The 19,456-nt window shown below is 38.5% G+C and overlaps 1 protein-coding gene across 1 annotated transcript; it reads left to right on the top strand.

The window, feature by feature from the left end:
- ASIC5 (acid sensing ion channel subunit family member 5) lies at positions 1-17,832 on the top strand (the record flags this gene model as incomplete). The annotated part of the gene is made up of 10 exons (XM_080631761.1): positions 1-40; positions 3,455-3,761; positions 5,114-5,345; positions 6,443-6,562; positions 7,554-7,703; positions 8,269-8,416; positions 9,447-9,503; positions 14,269-14,437; positions 16,939-17,030; positions 17,633-17,832. 10 exons carry the CDS (start codon positions 1-3, stop codon positions 17,830-17,832), a joined length of 1,515 nt encoding a protein of 504 aa, XP_080487887.1.
- Between the last annotated feature and the right edge of the window lie 1,624 nt (positions 17,833-19,456).

The following is a 19,456-nucleotide window of genomic DNA, read 5'->3' on the forward strand; positions in this document are numbered from 1 at the left end:
ATGGACCAGCTTCGGAGATTCATTCAATCAGATGCTAAAGGTATGTGACTAGACATATTAGAGTGCTTTACCAAGAGTTTTGTTACATTTTGATAGGGTTTTTTCAGGACTGACAACCAAAATGAGAAAATCTGCCTCATTTCTCTTTTAACCTTGTCCAAAAATAGCAGTAGTGTACATTTTCAAGATATAAAGAGAGAGATGAAAAAAGCTTGTAGAAAAAAAAAAATCGCACAGTTACTTAAGAGGTGAGGAAAACTCTTTAGCTATTTGTCCTTTGTGCATTTAGAATAAAGACAATACAGTTTTAACTAGGCAAGTACTATTCTGAACGATATAACTCCTTCCAGGCAAGAGCTCCTGCTGCTGATGAGCTATATTTTAAAAGGTCATTCTTTTTTATATGTTCATTAATGAAAATCCAATCACACTTAAACACTAGGAATATAAAAATGAAAATTTTGTACCATATTTCTGCTATGCAAAAGCTTAGCTTCCAGTTCTTCCCACGAGGTCCTGCTACATTTTTTTACTCACTAGATCAAAGACCCTATTACTGTTATCTATCGGCTCCCTATGCAAACAGTTATAGACTGTGACCAATTAATTGCTGAGTGAAATTAAAAACCCTTTTTAATTCAATTATTCAATTTACAGTGTTAACATTAAAGATACTGTGAATTTCTGAGGTTTTTGTATAAGCTGACAAATGTATGTCCCTGGCCATGTGTCCCTGGTACAGGGAACTCATTTCTTCTTTAACAACACTGACTGGAAAATCAGGTTTCTCTTACTAACCATGATGGTTCTTGGGGCTTCTCCAGTAATCAGTGTTTCCTGAGGCAAAGCATCTGTAGCCCATCCTGAACATATGAGCTACCTTATAGTTCTTACATTTATGTTCTATATTTGGCTCCAAATATGTGATTTGCTCCTAGATCTGGATTCCTCTCATTTAGTTACCTCCTTGCTTTTTTACTTATCCATGCTCTACCCTTTGGATCTTCTATAAATATTGGGTTTATTCACATCTTTGACAAATTTATTTTTTTTTTAGCTTAATGCCTACATTAAATGTACTTTTTATTGGTACTAAGAGAACACAGCGCTCTCAAGACCTTACTAACAGTCTGAGGTCTTGCAAGACCTTACTGTCTCTCTAGCAGCAACTTGGATACTCAACTTAAAGCTAGTTCATCTGTGTTGGTTACACAACCTTAGTCCAGATACACAGAGCCCAGGTTTTGCATAGGATGAAGGGTTAATAATTTATAATCTCACAACCACCCATTATTGTGGTGCATTATTTTATTATTTATTAAATGAGATCTGGAATAACCATTCTATCATTAATTATATATCACTGGAATGTACTTGTTCCTCAAATAGACCAAATACCAGAGCAAATGGCTACTCCTAATTCACATATTTCATACTGGTTTCCAATCCACCACATGTGAGAAATTTCACACCAGAAATCTACCATGTGACCCTTTGTAGTTAAAAATCTTTTTTCTATTTTTTTTTTTTAAATTATAGCATTTTCTAATGAAATCTGAAAGTAGAGTAAGGATTCTTAAATACACTCACCTAGTAGTGCTAATTCCTCTGGGGAAAGACAGCAATGAAAGCAGCAATATGATATTAGATAACCTTGTGCACTAACAGCAAAAATTTCACAATCAGATAAAACCATGTATATTTACTGTAGTAGCTATGCACAACAGCTGAAATACAACTTAGTTACATATTTGTATAGATTCTAAGTTACACTTCTGCTGATTACTCTAAGTAGTTGGTTTTGATGGCAGTGCACACTTATATAGGGATATGCTATCACTCTCTTACCTAGCACAGTGTATATAGGAGGAATGAACATACACAGCACTTTTCCTGAGAGAATAGGGTCTGACTGCTTGTGATCTCTTGCTAGAGCCTGTGGACAGCAGATGCAGACGCATGGTAGGAATGTAATTTGCTCTGCTGTTACTCAGGGAACATGGAAAGTGCTTGTCCCACTGCACACGCACTGGTGAGAGGGAAGCCTAAAGCAAGACAAAAGCACACGTGGGTGAACAGCTTTGCAATGGGATCCAATAGTCACTAGAGCTAGGAGAGAAACTTTTGAACAGTTTTCCAGCAGAAAACTGATGATAAAAACGGTTCACAGTAAACTCAACCAATACTGATCAAAGTTCGTACGTCTTTAAAGAGAAACAGAGAGAAAATTCTTTCCCTTCAGAAACATTTTGAAATCTAGCATCATCTGAGATTTCATTATCACAGTCCACAGACTGTGCAGAGACCAAAGCAGCATCCCAGGTTGCTGATGTGGTCAAGATAGCTTTGGCAGATGACCCTTTTACATCCCTTTGATCCTTTGACCAACTGTAATAGCCTCAAGTAAATCAGTCTTATAAAGGGTATATTATCTTCCTCCCATGTATGCCACACTATTAAATCTATTTTATGGTTAAAAAAATGGAATTAGGGAAGCATTTAATTGTTGTTAAATGCTAATCTAAACATATTTTCAAGTCCTAATCATTATTGTCTCACAAATTTTCTTTAATTTATGGCTCCTATGGACTTTCTTAATGACAAAATAAAGTAGCAGATAGCAATCTGAAATTGAAGCACTTTGTAAAGAGGCTGGTCCAATTATAACTAGATACAGGAAAGGCCTTATTAAGTTTCCCTCATCTGGATGTTTTGAGAGAATGTTTTGTTCAAATCCATGCCCAAAGATCATTCAGCAACAAGCATAAAAAAATGACTACATTTCCAGGTACTGATAATATTCATTACTGTTACTATTTTTAAACTTAGATCTAAAAATATTTTTTTAACATCACTTTGCAGAAAAGTGGGATAAATGAAAACTAAACATTCCTTTTTCAAAGTTAAGGGATCAGACATGTATAAGCCTAAAAACCAAGACAGTAGCTTTCCTTTTGAACCTGTAACTTGAAGTTTTATCCAAAAACTTCTAATAGAAAGAGTAAAATTTCCTTTTATATGATTCCATATCTTTCCCTTTTTACCTAATTTCTCAGAGCAAGTATGAAGGACCAGGCCTTTAATGGGATGTTACCGTAAAAATCACATGCTTAGCTTTTTACAGTAGGTTCTCAGCAACCTCTGGTCTTATATCATTGAGGTATATCAAAATCCAATCTTTTCGACAGAAGCAGAACTACCCCTTTATATTAATGTGCTTAAAAAATTGTGTGCTTGAAATATTGTGAGATATGGTCTGCTCCCAGACAGCACTGAGCTCATCTCACAGCACACAATTCTTCCACTCTCAGAAGCAAGTTCACGACTTAAAGAGAGAATTTACAGTTAAAGAAAAATTTTACAGCTGCTTCCAATATCAAAATTATGTGGTTTCCTTTAAGTGTCATTTAAATGCTAATTTTACAAATGTGTTTTCACTTTGTTCCATATTAAGGAATATTGAAAAAGATACAATTGTACTTAATAAAGAAACTGGTGCCACATTTGGATGACAGAAGGAATTATCATCACGAGTTTGCCTCATCCACTTCATTTCACGGAGTGCATAATATTGTTCAAACTCAGAGCAAGGTTCGCAAAGTGCTGTGGCTGTTTGTAGTCATGGCCTGTTTTGTCATTGTTATATGGCAAATCTGCAGTCGCTTCATCTACTACTTCACCTGGCCAACCACAACTACAGTGGTAATTCAATATGTGGAAAATGTCCAATTCCCTGCTGTGACTTTCTGCAACTTGAACAGGTAAAAGTTATGTTTGTTATTTGCTCTTTAGAGGCAATACATTTATATCTGCAAACAGTTGGCTTCCACAACATGCCTTAACAAATCACATAAAATAAATATGGCTCTAAGGGGCATGTCTTCCACACCACCACATGAGATTTAAATGAAGAGGAAGGTGCAAGAATCAAGTAGAGGGTTGCTTTTTTAATCTTCCCCTTCCTTCAGATGAACAATTGCACTACAGATTTTTAAATTTCAAAACATAAGTTGGAATAGAAACACCTCTCTGGTGGTGCTCTTTGATGTACAAGTGCTGCTTCTAAAGTACAACTAAGGGACAGTCATCAGTTACACCCAAGTTAAAAATAGAATACAAGATTTGCAAACACAGATATTCAAACAGAAACCTCATACAAATGTAGAAATTTTGGACAAAGCAGATGCTGTTTTTCAGAGATGCTCAACCTTTATTGTTCTAGCTGGTGTCAGTGGGATTTTCAGGACGGAAACATTTGGTCTGTTTGGAAGTTCACTACAGATTCCTACATCTGAAGATAATGGCCAACATTCAGATGCAGCCACTTTGAAAATAATTTTACAAACCTATGGCCTGAATTTTAGAGCAAATATGTAATTTAGGAACAGTTTTAGAAATACAGAAAGTTTACCCACATTGTTTCCTCAATCGTCTGCCTTTCCCTGGCAGAATCAGCTAGAAGTCTCAGTCTCAAACATCTGGAACTGTTTGCCTCTCTCACATTGCCCCGTGTAAAGCCATCCTGGGCTATATTGCACAACATTCACTGCAGATGGAACCGCAGAGCTTAGAGGAAGGTAGACGATCTCTACACTGGGGTGTAGTGCCTTAGTAAAGCGGGTATATGAGAGCACTGCAAATGAGCTTACAAATCAATTTCATAAATGATAGAAGACAGCTTTTTTGAAAGGAATGGCTTCTCCCAGCTATTTTCCCACATGTAAATATAACTGTTCAGTTTCTCATCAGTTCTGCAAATCTGGTTGTTGTCTTACACAGGTGGCGAATCTACAGAAATGTGTTCAATGACTGACCAGAATAGCCATGGGAAGGTGCCCATTTTCTATTTTCAGATATGGAAAATAGCTTCCTAGAAATTGAGACTATATTTTTTATTCTACTTATATAATATTATATATATCTATAATATATAATACATAATTATAATATAGAATATAGAATTTATAATATATATTTATATTGTAGAGACCAAAGTGCATTGCGGTGGGCAAGAATCACATTTTGCAAGCAGACAACAAATTGCGTCACAGATTTGGCAAGAGCAGCTTTGAGATGCGCAGAACTAAGCAATTTTTTCTCCTTCCCTTGACAGGTTCCAAGCTCATGCAGTAAGCAACCTCAAGATAATTTTTTTCATTTGGAACATTGTGTCTGGAGTACTCCACAATTTTTCTATGGAAAATAAATATTCTCAAGAGCTCAATGATTTTCTTCTTGGGAACCAGAACTTCAGCATCAAAGAGTTTACAAAGAAAAATGGGTTTTATCTGAACAGCAGCACATTGCTAGAATGTTACTTTTTTGGAAAGCCATGTTACCCACAGGTAAAGATGTTTATTTTACTAAAACAGTAGTGTGGAGGAGAAGGGGGTATATTCTTACCACTCCCCACTTGAGATACCTATCTTTGTCAGCTACTCCCCCCTATTGTCCCTTTACAGTCACCCAATGGAGAAAGTTCTGCTCTAAACTACCCTGAGGACCCCAGTTCTCCCACTGACTGTGGAGACAGCCTGCAGGACTCCCTGAGCTGTAAAATGGGATTTCGGTCTAAATTGCTCTCAGTCCAGTGTCACTTCTGCACTGGAGACAGCAGCTTTTGGAAACTGTCAAACCTTCAGACTATATCTAACAACCTTGTCCATAAATGGCCTGTAACGAAGGTCGGTTTGAACAGTTTTTTGCAATACATGATTGCATACTTTTGTTCTTGAGGTCAAGAATACAGACAGCCAGGGTAACTACATGCAGACTCCACAGGAATTTTAAATAACGAGGTGAAAATAGTCCAGCTTTGGGAATTTTGGACAACAACCAAAGAATATGATCATTGGGTTTTTATGTCAATTCTTCCATAGAGCAATTCCCAACTTAAATAGAAAACGTGAACAGAAAAGTCAGGACCTTGTTCTTTCAGATATAACCTTTAGATATGCTATAACTTATAAAATTAGGCATTGGAGAGCCCTCTTGACTGAAAAATACTAGTGTTAATAACTAAAACTAAAGCAAATACTATACTTTTATGTGTAACATGACATTTAGATTTGAAACAGTCTTCACTAAACATGTACTGAAAAAATTAAACAAGTTGGTTTTGAATATGTCTATTGAATAATAATATATATTTCTATATAATGTAACTATATAATTTCTATAAGATATAGAAAAACAGTACTTCATTAAATCATTCTGAGCAGCTGACAGGTACTAATAAACAACGCGAAATTTCTCCTTTAAACTTCACTTCCTACAGAAAGGGTGAAATCTTTCTGAATATTTCCATCAATTAGCACTTTTCTGATTGAAATATTTAGCATTGCCTTTAGGAAAAACAAACAAACATTCCAGTAGTCCATCTCTTGCATTGTAATTCACTAAGGAAACTCCTTTTACTCTTCCTTATTTTCCTTTATTGAAGGATTTTGAACATGTTTTCACTGAATATGGAAACTGCTTTACTTTTAATCAAAATGATCTTGCAGCGAGAAGAGTGAGTTTGTCCGGAAGAGGCTTACATTTGCTTTTTGATGTCCAACAGGTACAACTATCCTAATGATTATAAATCACAAATCATGTAATAACTTACAGCTGAATGGAGTTGGTTTGGTTTGGATTTGTGTTTTTGTTTGGCTGGTTTTACACAGACCTTCAGAATTTCATGCACAAATTTCTATATGAAGACCATTTCTGAGTGAGAGGGTAATTTCAAGGGAAGATCTAACAGATTTTAAAAGTCAGAATTATTGACTCTGTCCCCAGCTAAATGGTTCTGAAAGTTGCAAGTGAATGTGTATGTACATATGCATAGTTCACCTACAGTTAAAACATGTCATCAGAGCAGTAATCTCGTTTTATACAAGCACTTTGGGGTGACATAAATTCATTTTAATAAAAGGCCCAGTAAAGAAGGTCATATGGTGCCAGCTTCTAAAGCATTACTGAATTTTAGTTGCAGCAGCTGTATTTTAGTTGCAGCAGCTGTAAGTGCTCAATGACAGCTAAGATCTGGTCTTTGCACTATAGCCTCTGGCCTTATTAGAATAATCTTTGAGCAACAAAACCCACAAAATTAATATCACCTTGTGAGGTCAGCGATGAAAACTAATATTTCGAGTGATAAATGACTTAGACATTCACTTTTATTCTCTAGGAATTACGAGACAGGAGTGACAGGTTCTGGAGAGAGTAATGGAAAGTTTGCTGTAATGTGATGGGTAGTTGAAAGTAAAAGGAGAGAATATCCAAGTTATGAGTAAATGCTTATCTATGTCTTCTTGCTTTTGAAACTGAGAGATGACAGAAGGAATAAAAAAAAAACCCTGAATTTTATAGTAACTGGAAGAAAAACCACAGAGGCCATTAACAAAGAAAATTCAAGTCAGTTTGCTTCTATACTTATCTGTAAATTGCCAAAAATTTAACTAGAGATACAAGACCAAATCAAAAAACACAGCACCATTTTAAATATAGCTAAAGCTTCAGATGGTAAGCAGAGCCAAAACTGGTTTAAATAATTCTTTTTGTATCAGGAACAATTCACCGATGAACCTTCTCTTGGTTATACTGATGCTGGTGTAACTTTTGATATCCATTCACCCAGAGAGCTTCCACACTTTGATGGTTTAGGTTTACTAACACCAGTTGGAACGCATGCACAGGTTGCAATCCGCCAGCTGAAGGTAAGGATTTTGTCCATCAAGGGGAAATATTGATCTTCGCTGTCTCTACTTCTCTTCTGAAGTATGACCATGAGTTAGACATTTTGGAAGTTAAGTATTTTATCATGCCAAAGTGACTCCTAAAAATAACATTTCCTTCAGACACAAACAAAATTACTGCAATTTTGGGGCGGCAGAGGAGGGTGTCACTGGTCATCATAATCAGTATCAATTCAAATCAGCCTTTCTTTCCTAACATCTTACAGTCTTGCTGACATATAATGATACAAGGACACAAAATAATATTCTGTTAGCATTAAGGCTGTCTCAGATTCCTAGGGGAATCCAAGTGGAGTGGACTACCCTTCTGCACTAGGCTTTCTGATCAGGTCCTACTTTTGCTGTGAGAGGAGTTGATTTTATAATCCCAAAAGCACAACATGTAATTGCCTCCAATTAAATCACAATGTTACTGCTTATGTCTTCAACAGGCTTCCTTAGCACTTTAAATTGTGAGAAAATAACATCTAAATTTAAAACTGAGACAATATATATATATATATCTTCTGTTATTATTATCCTACAGTCAGTAATCCAAGAATACCCATGGGGAGAGTGCAAGCCTGATAAAAAGCTTCGCTACCACAGGATTTATAGTACTAATGGATGTTTGCAGGAATGCAAAGCCCGGTACATACAGGACTGGTGTGGCTGCTTGCCATTCATTCTTCCAGGTATTTCTCAGGAATATCATACCATACTCTGATCATCTTGCTAGGAGTCCTCACCTGTTATTGAACAGCAAAGGAGATAGGGAAAGTCTCCTCTTTCACACCTTTTCAGCATTAAAAGTAATGATAATAATGTCACCTCTCTCTAAAGCAAGAGCTGGAACGCAAATCTCTGCTCTCACAGCTCTTTTTTCACAATTAGGGGGTAAGAAAGCACTGTCACACCTACATTTTCTGACTCGATATATTTTTAAATATTCCCAGGCAAAGTAGAATGTTTTCACTAAGGGAGATCCATTCATGAGTGATCTGCAGTCCATTTGTCTGGCAGCCTCTTGGAAAGGAGGTTGGCAATCGCCTGGAAACTCTCATGGAAAGGGGTTTGAGAAGGATATTAAATCTAGGTCTCCCTACCCAGGGTGAGAGCTTTATACAGTAGCAGTTAGATAAAGGAGGGCAATGCCTTCTTTAACTGTGTGCCAAACTGCAAGGCAGTATTTCCATGCAAGGGAAAAAATGGGTGAAACTGAGGTCATCTGAAATCAGAAAAGTTTACTGTTAGCTCAGGGTGCCATCTCACCCCTTATGCCTCCAATTAACTCTTGCATGAAGTTCAAAACTTTTGCTGAAACACATGGGGGGTAATCATACATGGGTGTAATCATAGATGGGTGTAATCCCATCTACCCTACTTTGTTTTCTCATTTCCACTCAGAAAACCAGAAATTCCTTGCTTCAGCAAGCTAACACAAAAAGTGCACCACAAGGTAAAAGGTAGTTCTGGCTAGTATACATAATAAAGATGTTTGCTCCAACAGCAAGCTTTCTGGTTTGGTCTGTTGTCTTTTGTCACTATGTGCCCCTTTTGGTGTTGATAACTGCATCATGCCCAAATGAATTGATTTCTCAGTTGTATAATGATAAACATGAAGTGCTAAGCAGGCTTCAATGACATTATATTTCAGTTGGGTACAAATAGAGCTAAGGCTTAGGCTCTAATTGAAGTTCCTAAAGTTTGTTGCTTATTTTTCAGGAAATGGCACAGAATGTGATTTGCTGAAGTATTACAATTGTGTTTATCCGGCAATCTGTAAGTAATAACTTCATATCTTCTAAGCCAATTCCAAATAGTAGACATTACCCATCAATTAAAAAAATACCAGAAATAGTACTGAAACTGAGTACATCTGTCGTGGTTTAAGCCCAGGCCGTTGTCCTGGGTTCAGTAGCAGTAGTCAGTTTTTCTCCTTCTTAGTAGCTTTTGCAGCACTGTGTTTTTGACTTTCAGCCTGGGAACAGAGCTGATAACAGTGATGTTTAGACTGACCAAGGACTTTGTGAGTCTCATGCTCTGCCAGGGAGGAGGAGAAGCTGGGAGGAAGCAGGGACAGGACACCTGACCCAAACTAGCCAAAGAGGTATTCCATACCACAGCACGTCATTGCCCAGGATGTAGAACTGAGGGTCCCCCGAAGGGCTGGACCATGGCAGGGTGGGGTTGAGGTACCGGTTGGTGAGCGGTTGTATTCTCTTCCTTGTTATTTCCTTTATCATTATTATTATTGGTGGTAGCAGTAGTGATTTGTGTTATACCTTAGTTATTAAACTGTTCTTATCTCAACCCGTGGGAGCTGCATTCTTTCGATTCTCCTCCCCGTCCCTCCAGAAGCGGAGGGAAGAAAGGTGGGGGGGGAAGTAGACTGCGTGGTTCTGATTTACGGCCTGGGCTTAAACCACGACAGTTCTTTTTGGCGCCCAACGTGGGGCGGGAAGGGTTGAGATAACGACAGAACTGACCGAGGCACAATGCTGATTTGTTGGCTCTCAAAGTTGTTTCTCTTGATGTCACAGTTTCAGTATGCTGCAGCTTACTTAGAGCCGGTATTTGCTGTGTTAGTGTTTATCAAGTGTGGGCCTTGGGCTAAGGTTCTTGTTTCATTGTACTTTATGGTAATGGCTTGTAATACGGGCGGGCTCCGGCAGCAGGGCGGAATGGACGTGGCCGTGGACTTGTACCTGGCCGTCCCGCTGCTCTTCACCGTCCTGGCCCTCGTCCTCGCCTCCGTCTTTGTGAGGCTGCGGGGAGCTGAGGGGGAGCGGCCCCGGGAGCCGGCGGCGGCCGAAGCGGCCCGGGAGAGCGGCCCCGGGGACCAAGCGGCGGCGGGAGCAGGGCCGGAGGCTGGGAAGGAGGCGGCTGCCGAGCAGCGGGAGGAGGCGGCGGAGGAGCCGAGCCCCACGGCCGAGCCCAGCCCCGCGGCGGCCGAGAGCATTCCCCAGCAGCCGTCTGCCGAGCTCCGTGAGCCTGAGCCACAGGAGGATGCAGGAGACCCCGCAGCATTTCCCAGCAAGGCAGAGGAGGAAGATCTGGACTCAGAAAAAGCGAAGCTGGTGGTGAGAGAGCCGGCAAGCACAACAGCATCATTTGAGAGTTCTGAAGGTTTTGAATGGCCTTTGGGTATCCTTGGAACCTGCCTGCTGATTGTGATGGGGATCACCCATGTTGGCACACACACAGAGTGTGTTCTACCAACGGCCATTTTGTCTGATCCCAAGAGTTAAGCAGAGTCAGGTTTGGGTCTTGTCTGGGTTTAGACAATACAGGGGGACCGAGAGGTTTTCCCCAAGGCTGGACAGCCATGAGTGTCATGGTGTGTGGGACAGTATGGGCGAGTATCTAATCCACTGGGGCCCTCCAGTGCTTTGGAAGCGTCGGAGATGGAAGGCAGCTGTGTGGAGTCCCCGACGACAAGTTGCAGAGACTGCTGCAGGGGAGGGTGAATTATTTTGAGCCTAATGGGCCCATCCATCAGGGCGGAGATGCAACACAGAGATGGACTCATGATTGAGGGGTGGACTTTGCAATGGGCCTCTCCTGCTCTGAAAGACTGTTACAAGAGATGGAGCCCACCATCATGGACCGAATGGACTCAGCAGCTTTATAGGGATTGGTCCATGCACTAAGATAAGAGTGCACTGAGATGAAAGTGATGGTATATTGAAAATGTGGGATCTGAGCATGACGTGGATGGTATGGAATAAGGGGTGGATACAAGATTTCCATACAAGGACGATGTTACAAGTCGTTCGGCCAAGTGGACTACTTTAGACAAAGGCATCCAGTCTCTGAGGGAATCAGCCATCGTAAAGATGATTTATCACATCAAACCGAATAACGGAGATATACCCATAGACCCAGATGAAGTCGAATGTACACGACCCATGTGGCGAAAACTTACACGGAATGCACCGTCATCATATGCCCATTCATTGGCAACAGTAACCTGGGGTGACATAGTAACACCAACAGTGGATGAAATGATTCATAAACTCCGAGAGTTCGAAGACAATCTCAACCCTTCGTGCCCCACGTTGGGAGCCAAAAAGAACTGTCGTGGTTTAAGCCCAGGCCGTAAATCAGAACCACGAAGTCCACTTCCCCCCCCACCTTTCTTCCCTCCGCTTCTGGAGGGACGGGGAGGAGAATCAAAAGAATGCAACTCCCACGGGTTGAGATAAGAACAGTTTAATAACTAAGGTATAACACAAATCACTACTGCTACCACCAATAATAATAATGATAAAGGAAATAACAAGGGAAGAGAATACAACCGCTCACCAACTGGTACCTCGCCCCCACCCCGCAGTGATCCAGCCCTTCCAGGAACTCTCAGTTCTACATCCTGGGCATGACGTGCTGTGGTATGGAATACCTCTTTGGCTAGTTTGGGTCAGGTGTCCTGTCCCTGCTTCCTCCCAGCTTCTCCTCTTCCCTGGCAGAGCATGAGACTCACAAAGTCCTTGGTCAGTCTAAACATCACTGTTATCAGCTCCATTCTCAGGCCGAAAGTCAAAAACACAGTGCTGCAAAAGCTACTAAGAAGGAGAAAAACTGACTACTGCTACTGAACCCAGGACAACATAACTGTTCATTAAATATTCTGCAAATAGAGACCAGAATAGAGATTTAAATAGATGCCAATTAGAAACAACAAAAACAAAACCAAAAAACCTCAACAAACCACAAAATCAAACATAAGAATTAATTTTACAAATCAGAAATGGTGTAAAATAGAAGAGTGTTCAATTAATCTGTTTTGCATTAGCAAGCCTCTGTCTTGTTTTTTTGGATCTTCAAAGTACCATCATTCTAGCTCCAATGTTGTATTCTTTGTGTTTGTGACAGAAAAGTGAACAGCACAGTAATAACAGGTTTGCCAGCTGATAGAAAATATAATTGAAAATCACCGTACTTCAAACTTTTACCTTTTCAATAGTAAAATGAATTATAGATTTCCAAAGTGCTCCAAACACAAGTAATTTCTGTAATTAATTAATGTGCACACAAAAGATATAGAATCTGTAAACCACTACAGCAGATTTTCTGGAGAATACTGCAACTGGTAGTCTGAGAAGTAACTTCTCGTGAACTCTAGGAGGCCTCTTTTTTAGTTGTGTTGGATTCTTGACTCTCCCAAAGGAATGGGCGATTAAGATAACAGGTAGATTAGTAAAGGTTTGGTGGGCCTGTGCAGGGTTTTTTTTCTGTTTTGATTAGGTGTGTGCAATATTCATGCAAGATCTACTACTAGGAACAATGATAATTTCTCCTGTGGCTCTCTTGAAATAGATTCCACTAAGTTCACATCCTTATATAATCACAATCTTTGATAGCCTGTCATGGTGGAAATACGTATATTGTTTTCTTAGTGAATATTCTGTAACTAAGTTTCAATGAAACCAGTGAGCAATATAAGAAAATAACCCCAAAAAGTCTTATCAAGGATTGCACCCCACAAGGAAATGGCATCACAGTACTGTACATGGGGAGCCTGGCTTGTAGGCGTCTGGTCCCCAGATCCCCAAGTTAGGTGTTAAGTCTCCTTTTAAAGTGCAGGAGAGGTTAGACATCTGATAAGAAAATCTCAAATGGCAGCACTAGTTGCAGGACCTACCATTGGTGAGAGCATATATTTTAGGAACCCTGAAGGCTGGCTATCAATAAAATCCACACCACCAGCATCCCTGGAGAGCACCTCAAATCATCAACTAGCAGACTGAGATATCTCCTCCCCTGCAGGTTGCAAAAGCCCAAAAACACAACAGGCACCACCACACCAGGACAAACACAGCATCACAAGCAGGAGGCTATGGTACTCATCTCAGAGTACCAGATACCTTTGGGTATGCTATGGTTTATGCTTTAGGAAACATTTATGCCTTACCATTTTTCTTCTACATTAATTTTCTCCAGGTTTCATGGATTTCTAAAACGATTTCTTTCTGTTAGAGCCTCATTAGAGGAATAGCTCTTCAACTTCATGAGCAGCCAGACCTGCAGAATCTTGTGGCTTCTCTTTGGTATTTGAAGAAAAAAGCTGTCCCTAAACCCGCGTAGTTGTCTTAAGCCCAATTATCAAATTGCAGGCAGGGGTTAAGGTAAAGTGAATTAGCTTACCAAGATTTTTATGTAGTTATCAGATAAAAGTAAACTGCAACTGGCATTGCTCTGGAAGCTGTTTCTGTGCACTAAAACGAGCTAGGCAGACATTAAGGCACCAAGACCAAGGATTATATACCTAAGTACGTAATCAGAAAGCTAGCATAGAACATGGAGAGTCTTCTGTTGTCGTGCTGTTTAACTGAATGAGAAATAATAAGCAGATAAATCCATAATGAGGAGGAAACACTTCTGGGTGCTCAATTTCTTTGGGAAAAAGGGACACAAAAATTTCACTGTGCATCAGTTTCCCAAATGCCAGTTACAGATACTTATTTTGTAAGTTTTAAAAGACGGTTTTAAGCTGTATGGGGTTTTTTTAGAAATTCTATATAGATTCTTTATCCTGAAATTTCAGATGATATAGAGATGAAAGGATTATGTACAGTAGGAACCCACAACTCCACTTGCCCTGCCCCATGTGAAGAAATGGATTATCCTACTACTGTCACCTATTCAAGTTTTGGAGGAGAAAACGCTATAAAATACTATTCTGCAAAACTGAAGAAAACCCCAGAATACATCAGGTAATCTTGCTTAACCTCTTGTCTTATAAAGAAATTATCAATTACTTTTAAGCGTATTAACAGAGAATATGATTTAAATATGACCTTTAAAAAATACATTCTTACGTGAGATGTTAATAATGCTGTCTCTGAGATAAAACAATCTCTTAGACAAAATTGGCTAAGATTTATACATATTCATATATATTAAAATACTTAGATGTATCTAAGTCTTGTGGGTAACGTAAAATAGACACTGCAATTAAAAAGTAATGTTTTCAATTACTTACTCTGTCACTGATCTTTTATAACAAAGTGGGTTTTTCTGATCACTTTTGTAAATAAAAATAAAGGGCAAGGTTATCAAATGTATCCACAGTCCACATGAACAATCCATCCAATAGAGAAGATAAATCTTCACCCTTCCACAACTGAAGTCAATGAACCACCTATTTAGATACTGTATTAAGTTGCTTTCCTTTCTCTCAAGCCATTCTCAAAGGAAACTCTATAAGCACTGACAAGTTAGGTTTTAGTGTAGCAATAATGTCACAAGTTTATTATTCTTCTCTATTGTTAGTAGAATCCACTAATACCATTTATATTATAGAAGTTATTTAGAAAATATTTGGTATAATATTAATTCTTATGAGATAGAAGAGTGAAATAGCACAGTTCTGTGTGACTGAAAAGACTACACAGCAAAAGAAGTAGGCCTATACACAAAAGAAGGGACCTTCTAGCATGAAAACACGTCTCAACAGTATTGACTACACCTTTTATCCTGGAAATGGTGTTAGAACTTGTTATGCATAGTGCTGTGTCACTCAGTAGTAGCATTGAGTTGACAATCTACATACTTTTAATTTCATAGAAGAGATATCATATACGTTTATGCTTTAATAGAGCATACATGTCTTACGGTTACCATATAATAAATTGATGCCAGAGTTCCTTGCAAACAAGTATTATATCTCCAGAAATAGAATGATTTTGAGTTTGAAAGATCCAATCTAGTGGTCAAAGAGCATTTAATACAGTTTTATAGACTGAAGTACCTCTTGCTCACAGATGTAGATGTTAACAGTGCAAGTAAATATTAAGACATGCTACATGAATTTATAGTGTCCACACTTCCAGGATGGGGCATCTGCTAACTCTCTGGCCAACCTGTTCCAGTGTTTCACCACACTCATTGTAAAAACTTTCTTCCTTATATCTAGTCTGAGAATATCCTCATTTAGTTTAAACCCATTACCACTTGTCCTGTCGCTACAGGCGCTATTAAGAAGTCTGTCTCCAAGGAAGATTATGAAAATCAAACCTGTTGTTATATGCAAAAGTATTAATCCTTATTATCTTTGTTGATTATTTTATTGTCTGTAAACATCATGCATGACTCAGTAATTATTCAATTAAGCAAGTGAAAATAAAGAGCATTCCCCTGTTACCAAGCCTTAACCAATAGGATTCCTGCCCATGTATTAATGAGTACCTATTCCAAACTATAAAACATTGAAAGCTACTTCTTTCTGAAAATGTAAGGAGGGAAAAGTTAAATATTTATTTGGATAATTCTGCTGGCAACTCCATGACAATGGTAGGAAATCTTATTAATAGAAGTTACGAAAATTAGATTATTTTTATTATTCAGCGCTACCTGAGTTTTAGAATTATCATCTAAAGAGACAGAAGTGATTATTTTGTACAGCAAGTATTTCATTACCATGAATATTGTTAATGAGCTCATTATCACTGTCAAGCCAAAAATCTGTAGCTGTTCACACTTCTGAAGAATAATCAGTACTTTTATTCTTAAAGGTCACATCATTATGTTTGCAATCAGTTTTTTTGTCTGGTTTATTCCACAACCGTTATGTTTATATTCTGTTCAGGAGTTAGGCAGATTCTTTCGATAGACATGATATCAAAGATGAGCTCTTTATTCACACTGAATAATTTCGCAGGTCTTGCTCCAACTCAGATTTAACTACTCTTCCACTTTTGCAACAGGCAAGAATATAATCTACACATGAGGTAACTAGGTAATAATTAGGTAAATGAGGCTATTAGCACAGGATAGAACTAAACATCTGCGTATAGGACAAAGCCCTTTCTGCACAAACACGCTCATTGAAATAAGCACAATTAAACAGCAGTTGCACACAGGAGCAATAGACTACGCTTTCAAGCGCTGTATCCGCTGTAGTTCAGGATGCTTGACACTTCCACTAAAGCTTATTTCTGTGCCCCTTAAAAAGTACAAGTCTATCTCACAGTACAGATCTAGAGTTACTTTCTCAACACAGCCTGAAGATCTAGTCCTCTGATAAGTTTGTTCTAACTGTTGTTATTAGAACACTTTTTCCTTCAGTCATTTAACTCATTTTGGTAACACTCATCTAACTGTTCTTTAAAAGACACCATAACACCTCCCTGCCTCTGTTCATGCTGATAAATGTTGCTGAAAGTGAATAGCAGTCCTGAATGTCTCTAGTAAGACTGTATGTATTTGTCATTAGGCAGAACCTTGTGAGTATTGACATTAAATATAGTGATCTGAGCTACAAAATAACTCAGCAGCAGAAGGCCTTGACTATATCTGAGTTGCTTGGTAAGTGAATGTTTAACATTTATTTAGTGCTGATTAATAATTAAACTAAAGTAAGCCACACAAGCAAACCTGGTTTTTATTCTCTCCGCTCCCAAGTCATAGCCTACGTGGGTTTCTAAACAGAAAGCAATACTGTTTATGTTACAATGGTAATAATCATGTCTGCCACATGGTCATTTTTGATACTCTCTCCTGTCATCCCATTAAAAGAACCCACAGTATGGACAGCAGCTGAGAGTAAGAATTAAGTTTGGCACTGGTTTACAGCTATATCACACACAGGACTGTAGGAACACTGATGTTTATGGGATTCAGAGAGGAGAGTGAGAACATGGGGAGGAGATGCAAGAAAACAGTTTAAAAGACATAGAAATGGGAAATATTTTAAGTATCTGTTTCACAGTGGATGTGTTCTGTTTACCTTCTTTATTTAGAATTTTAAGAAACATAGTCTTATAAACATTCTTAAGAATATTAATTCTGTTTTCTTAAAGCAATGGATTATTTATATTGAATTTATTTAGCACTTGAACCTTGCAAGGTTTTGTTTCCTTGTTAGACTAAACCAAAATGCTTAGGGTGTTTATTTCCTTCTCTTACAGCTGATGTAGGTGGCCAGCTTGGATTGTTTTGTGGTGCCAGTATGATTACAGTCATAGAACTGCTTGAGTACATTTTTACTAACTTCTGCTGGATGTGCATCTTTCTTCTATTGAAAGCTCCTGAAATGCCTCAATGGAACAATCCATCCCACAACCAACCAACACACAAGGAAAAAAAGAAAGGAATACAAGAATGTTAGTGTCTTGTAGAAACACAGAATTGTTTCTGCCACTTCTCTTCCTGTCTAAGACACAAACGAGACAGTAATATTTTGCATTGCTCCCTTCCCTGCACTTCTTTTTCTTCCTACTTTTTTTTTTTTTACCTAGAACTATTTAAGTGTGCTAAGTTAACAGTGAACTTTGGAAAGTCTCGCTTTCTTTCTCATGTAAAGAAAAACAGAATTTTTACCTAAAATTTTAAAGAATTACCAATTTTTTAAAATAACATAGCAAGTGGTACTGACATACAATGCAATTTAACATTTCTGACCCTGTTCTTCTCTATTTTGTATATAATACACACACCAAATTAATACACACAAGCTTCTTAACCGCCATAAAGGGGCATTGCTATGCTGAAAAAGCATTTTCCTTATTAACAATGAAATCTTTGCTAGCTGCTTACAGCTGTTACACATTCCAGTGAGGAATACCCTAGCTTTGCCTATCAGAGTTAGGAGTGTGCCTTAATAATAAGAACTTCTACACTGTTTTATCCATTTGTCTGAAATGCATTAAAAAAATAAATCTAATAGTCTGCAGCTACCATGGGGAACCACAGGGCACCTGAGTAGATGGCAAGTGGGCATAGGTCAAGTTCAGAGTTTAATCACAGAATCACAGGAAAGACTTTACCTGTGTCTGATTAAAAATCAGTGAGGGTAAGAATTTTGTGGGTTTGATGCTGAAACAGGCTTCCTGAATGTTTATTCCTCTGGAAGTGTTCAGAAAAGCTTTTGTGCTTTCCTATTTCTGTGTGGGCCTATGGAGCAGTAGTGGATTTAGAGTCTAATGTTTTTTAAAGAAGACTTCTGTAATTAAATAGAATTCCAAATATGTGGAATAGTGTAGTGTAGATAGACACTCTTTCCACTGCCCCCAACACTAAAGCTCATAGAATAAGTTTGCACTGGAGGGGGGTCTTGTGTTCTTTTTAAGTACATCTTAGTAAACAGCATGATAATTTTTAAATGTGAAAGTCAATAGGATAATTTCAATTTATAAAATGAAATTATACAGTGTATCTTTAATGCATGTCTTTCTCTAGAATAGGTCTCTAGAGTTCTGCACAAATTCATGTTTCTTGACATAATCTATCAATCAGAGCCTCTGATGCACTTGGACGTGCCTAACAGACTGGATGGAAACCCTTAAGGAGAGGCTGACACAAAACAGTCTTGTAAAAGATGCACCCAAGACTAATTTTAAGACAACATAATAAAGGATTATCCTGATTTGAAGCATTGGCTTCTTCTCAATTAACCATACATAATAGTAATAGGTAACTGTTCATTTGAAAACTTAGTTTTCTAGACTTCAGACTAGCATGATCTAGACTGCTAATCAAAACATTTTTACATTGGAAAGCTCACAAAGGCTACAGCATCATACCTTTTGAATGATGGTTCTCCAGTTGGTCCCTGGGCTCTACAACCCTCAGACTACCCAGAAGCATGCCTCTGTGCTCTCATGTCAATGCAGCGCCAGAAAGGCCAGGCCAGCAGTCATGCCATTCTCTGTAATTCACACTATTATTCCATACTGTCTGCTCAGATTCAGCCACTATTAATGAATACTTTTCTACACAGAAAGTAGTAAGTG

Source organism: Psittacula echo, assembly GCF_963264785.1.
Source record: "Psittacula echo genome assembly, chromosome: 1".
NCBI classification, from domain to species: domain Eukaryota; kingdom Metazoa; phylum Chordata; class Aves; order Psittaciformes; family Psittacidae; genus Psittacula; species Psittacula echo.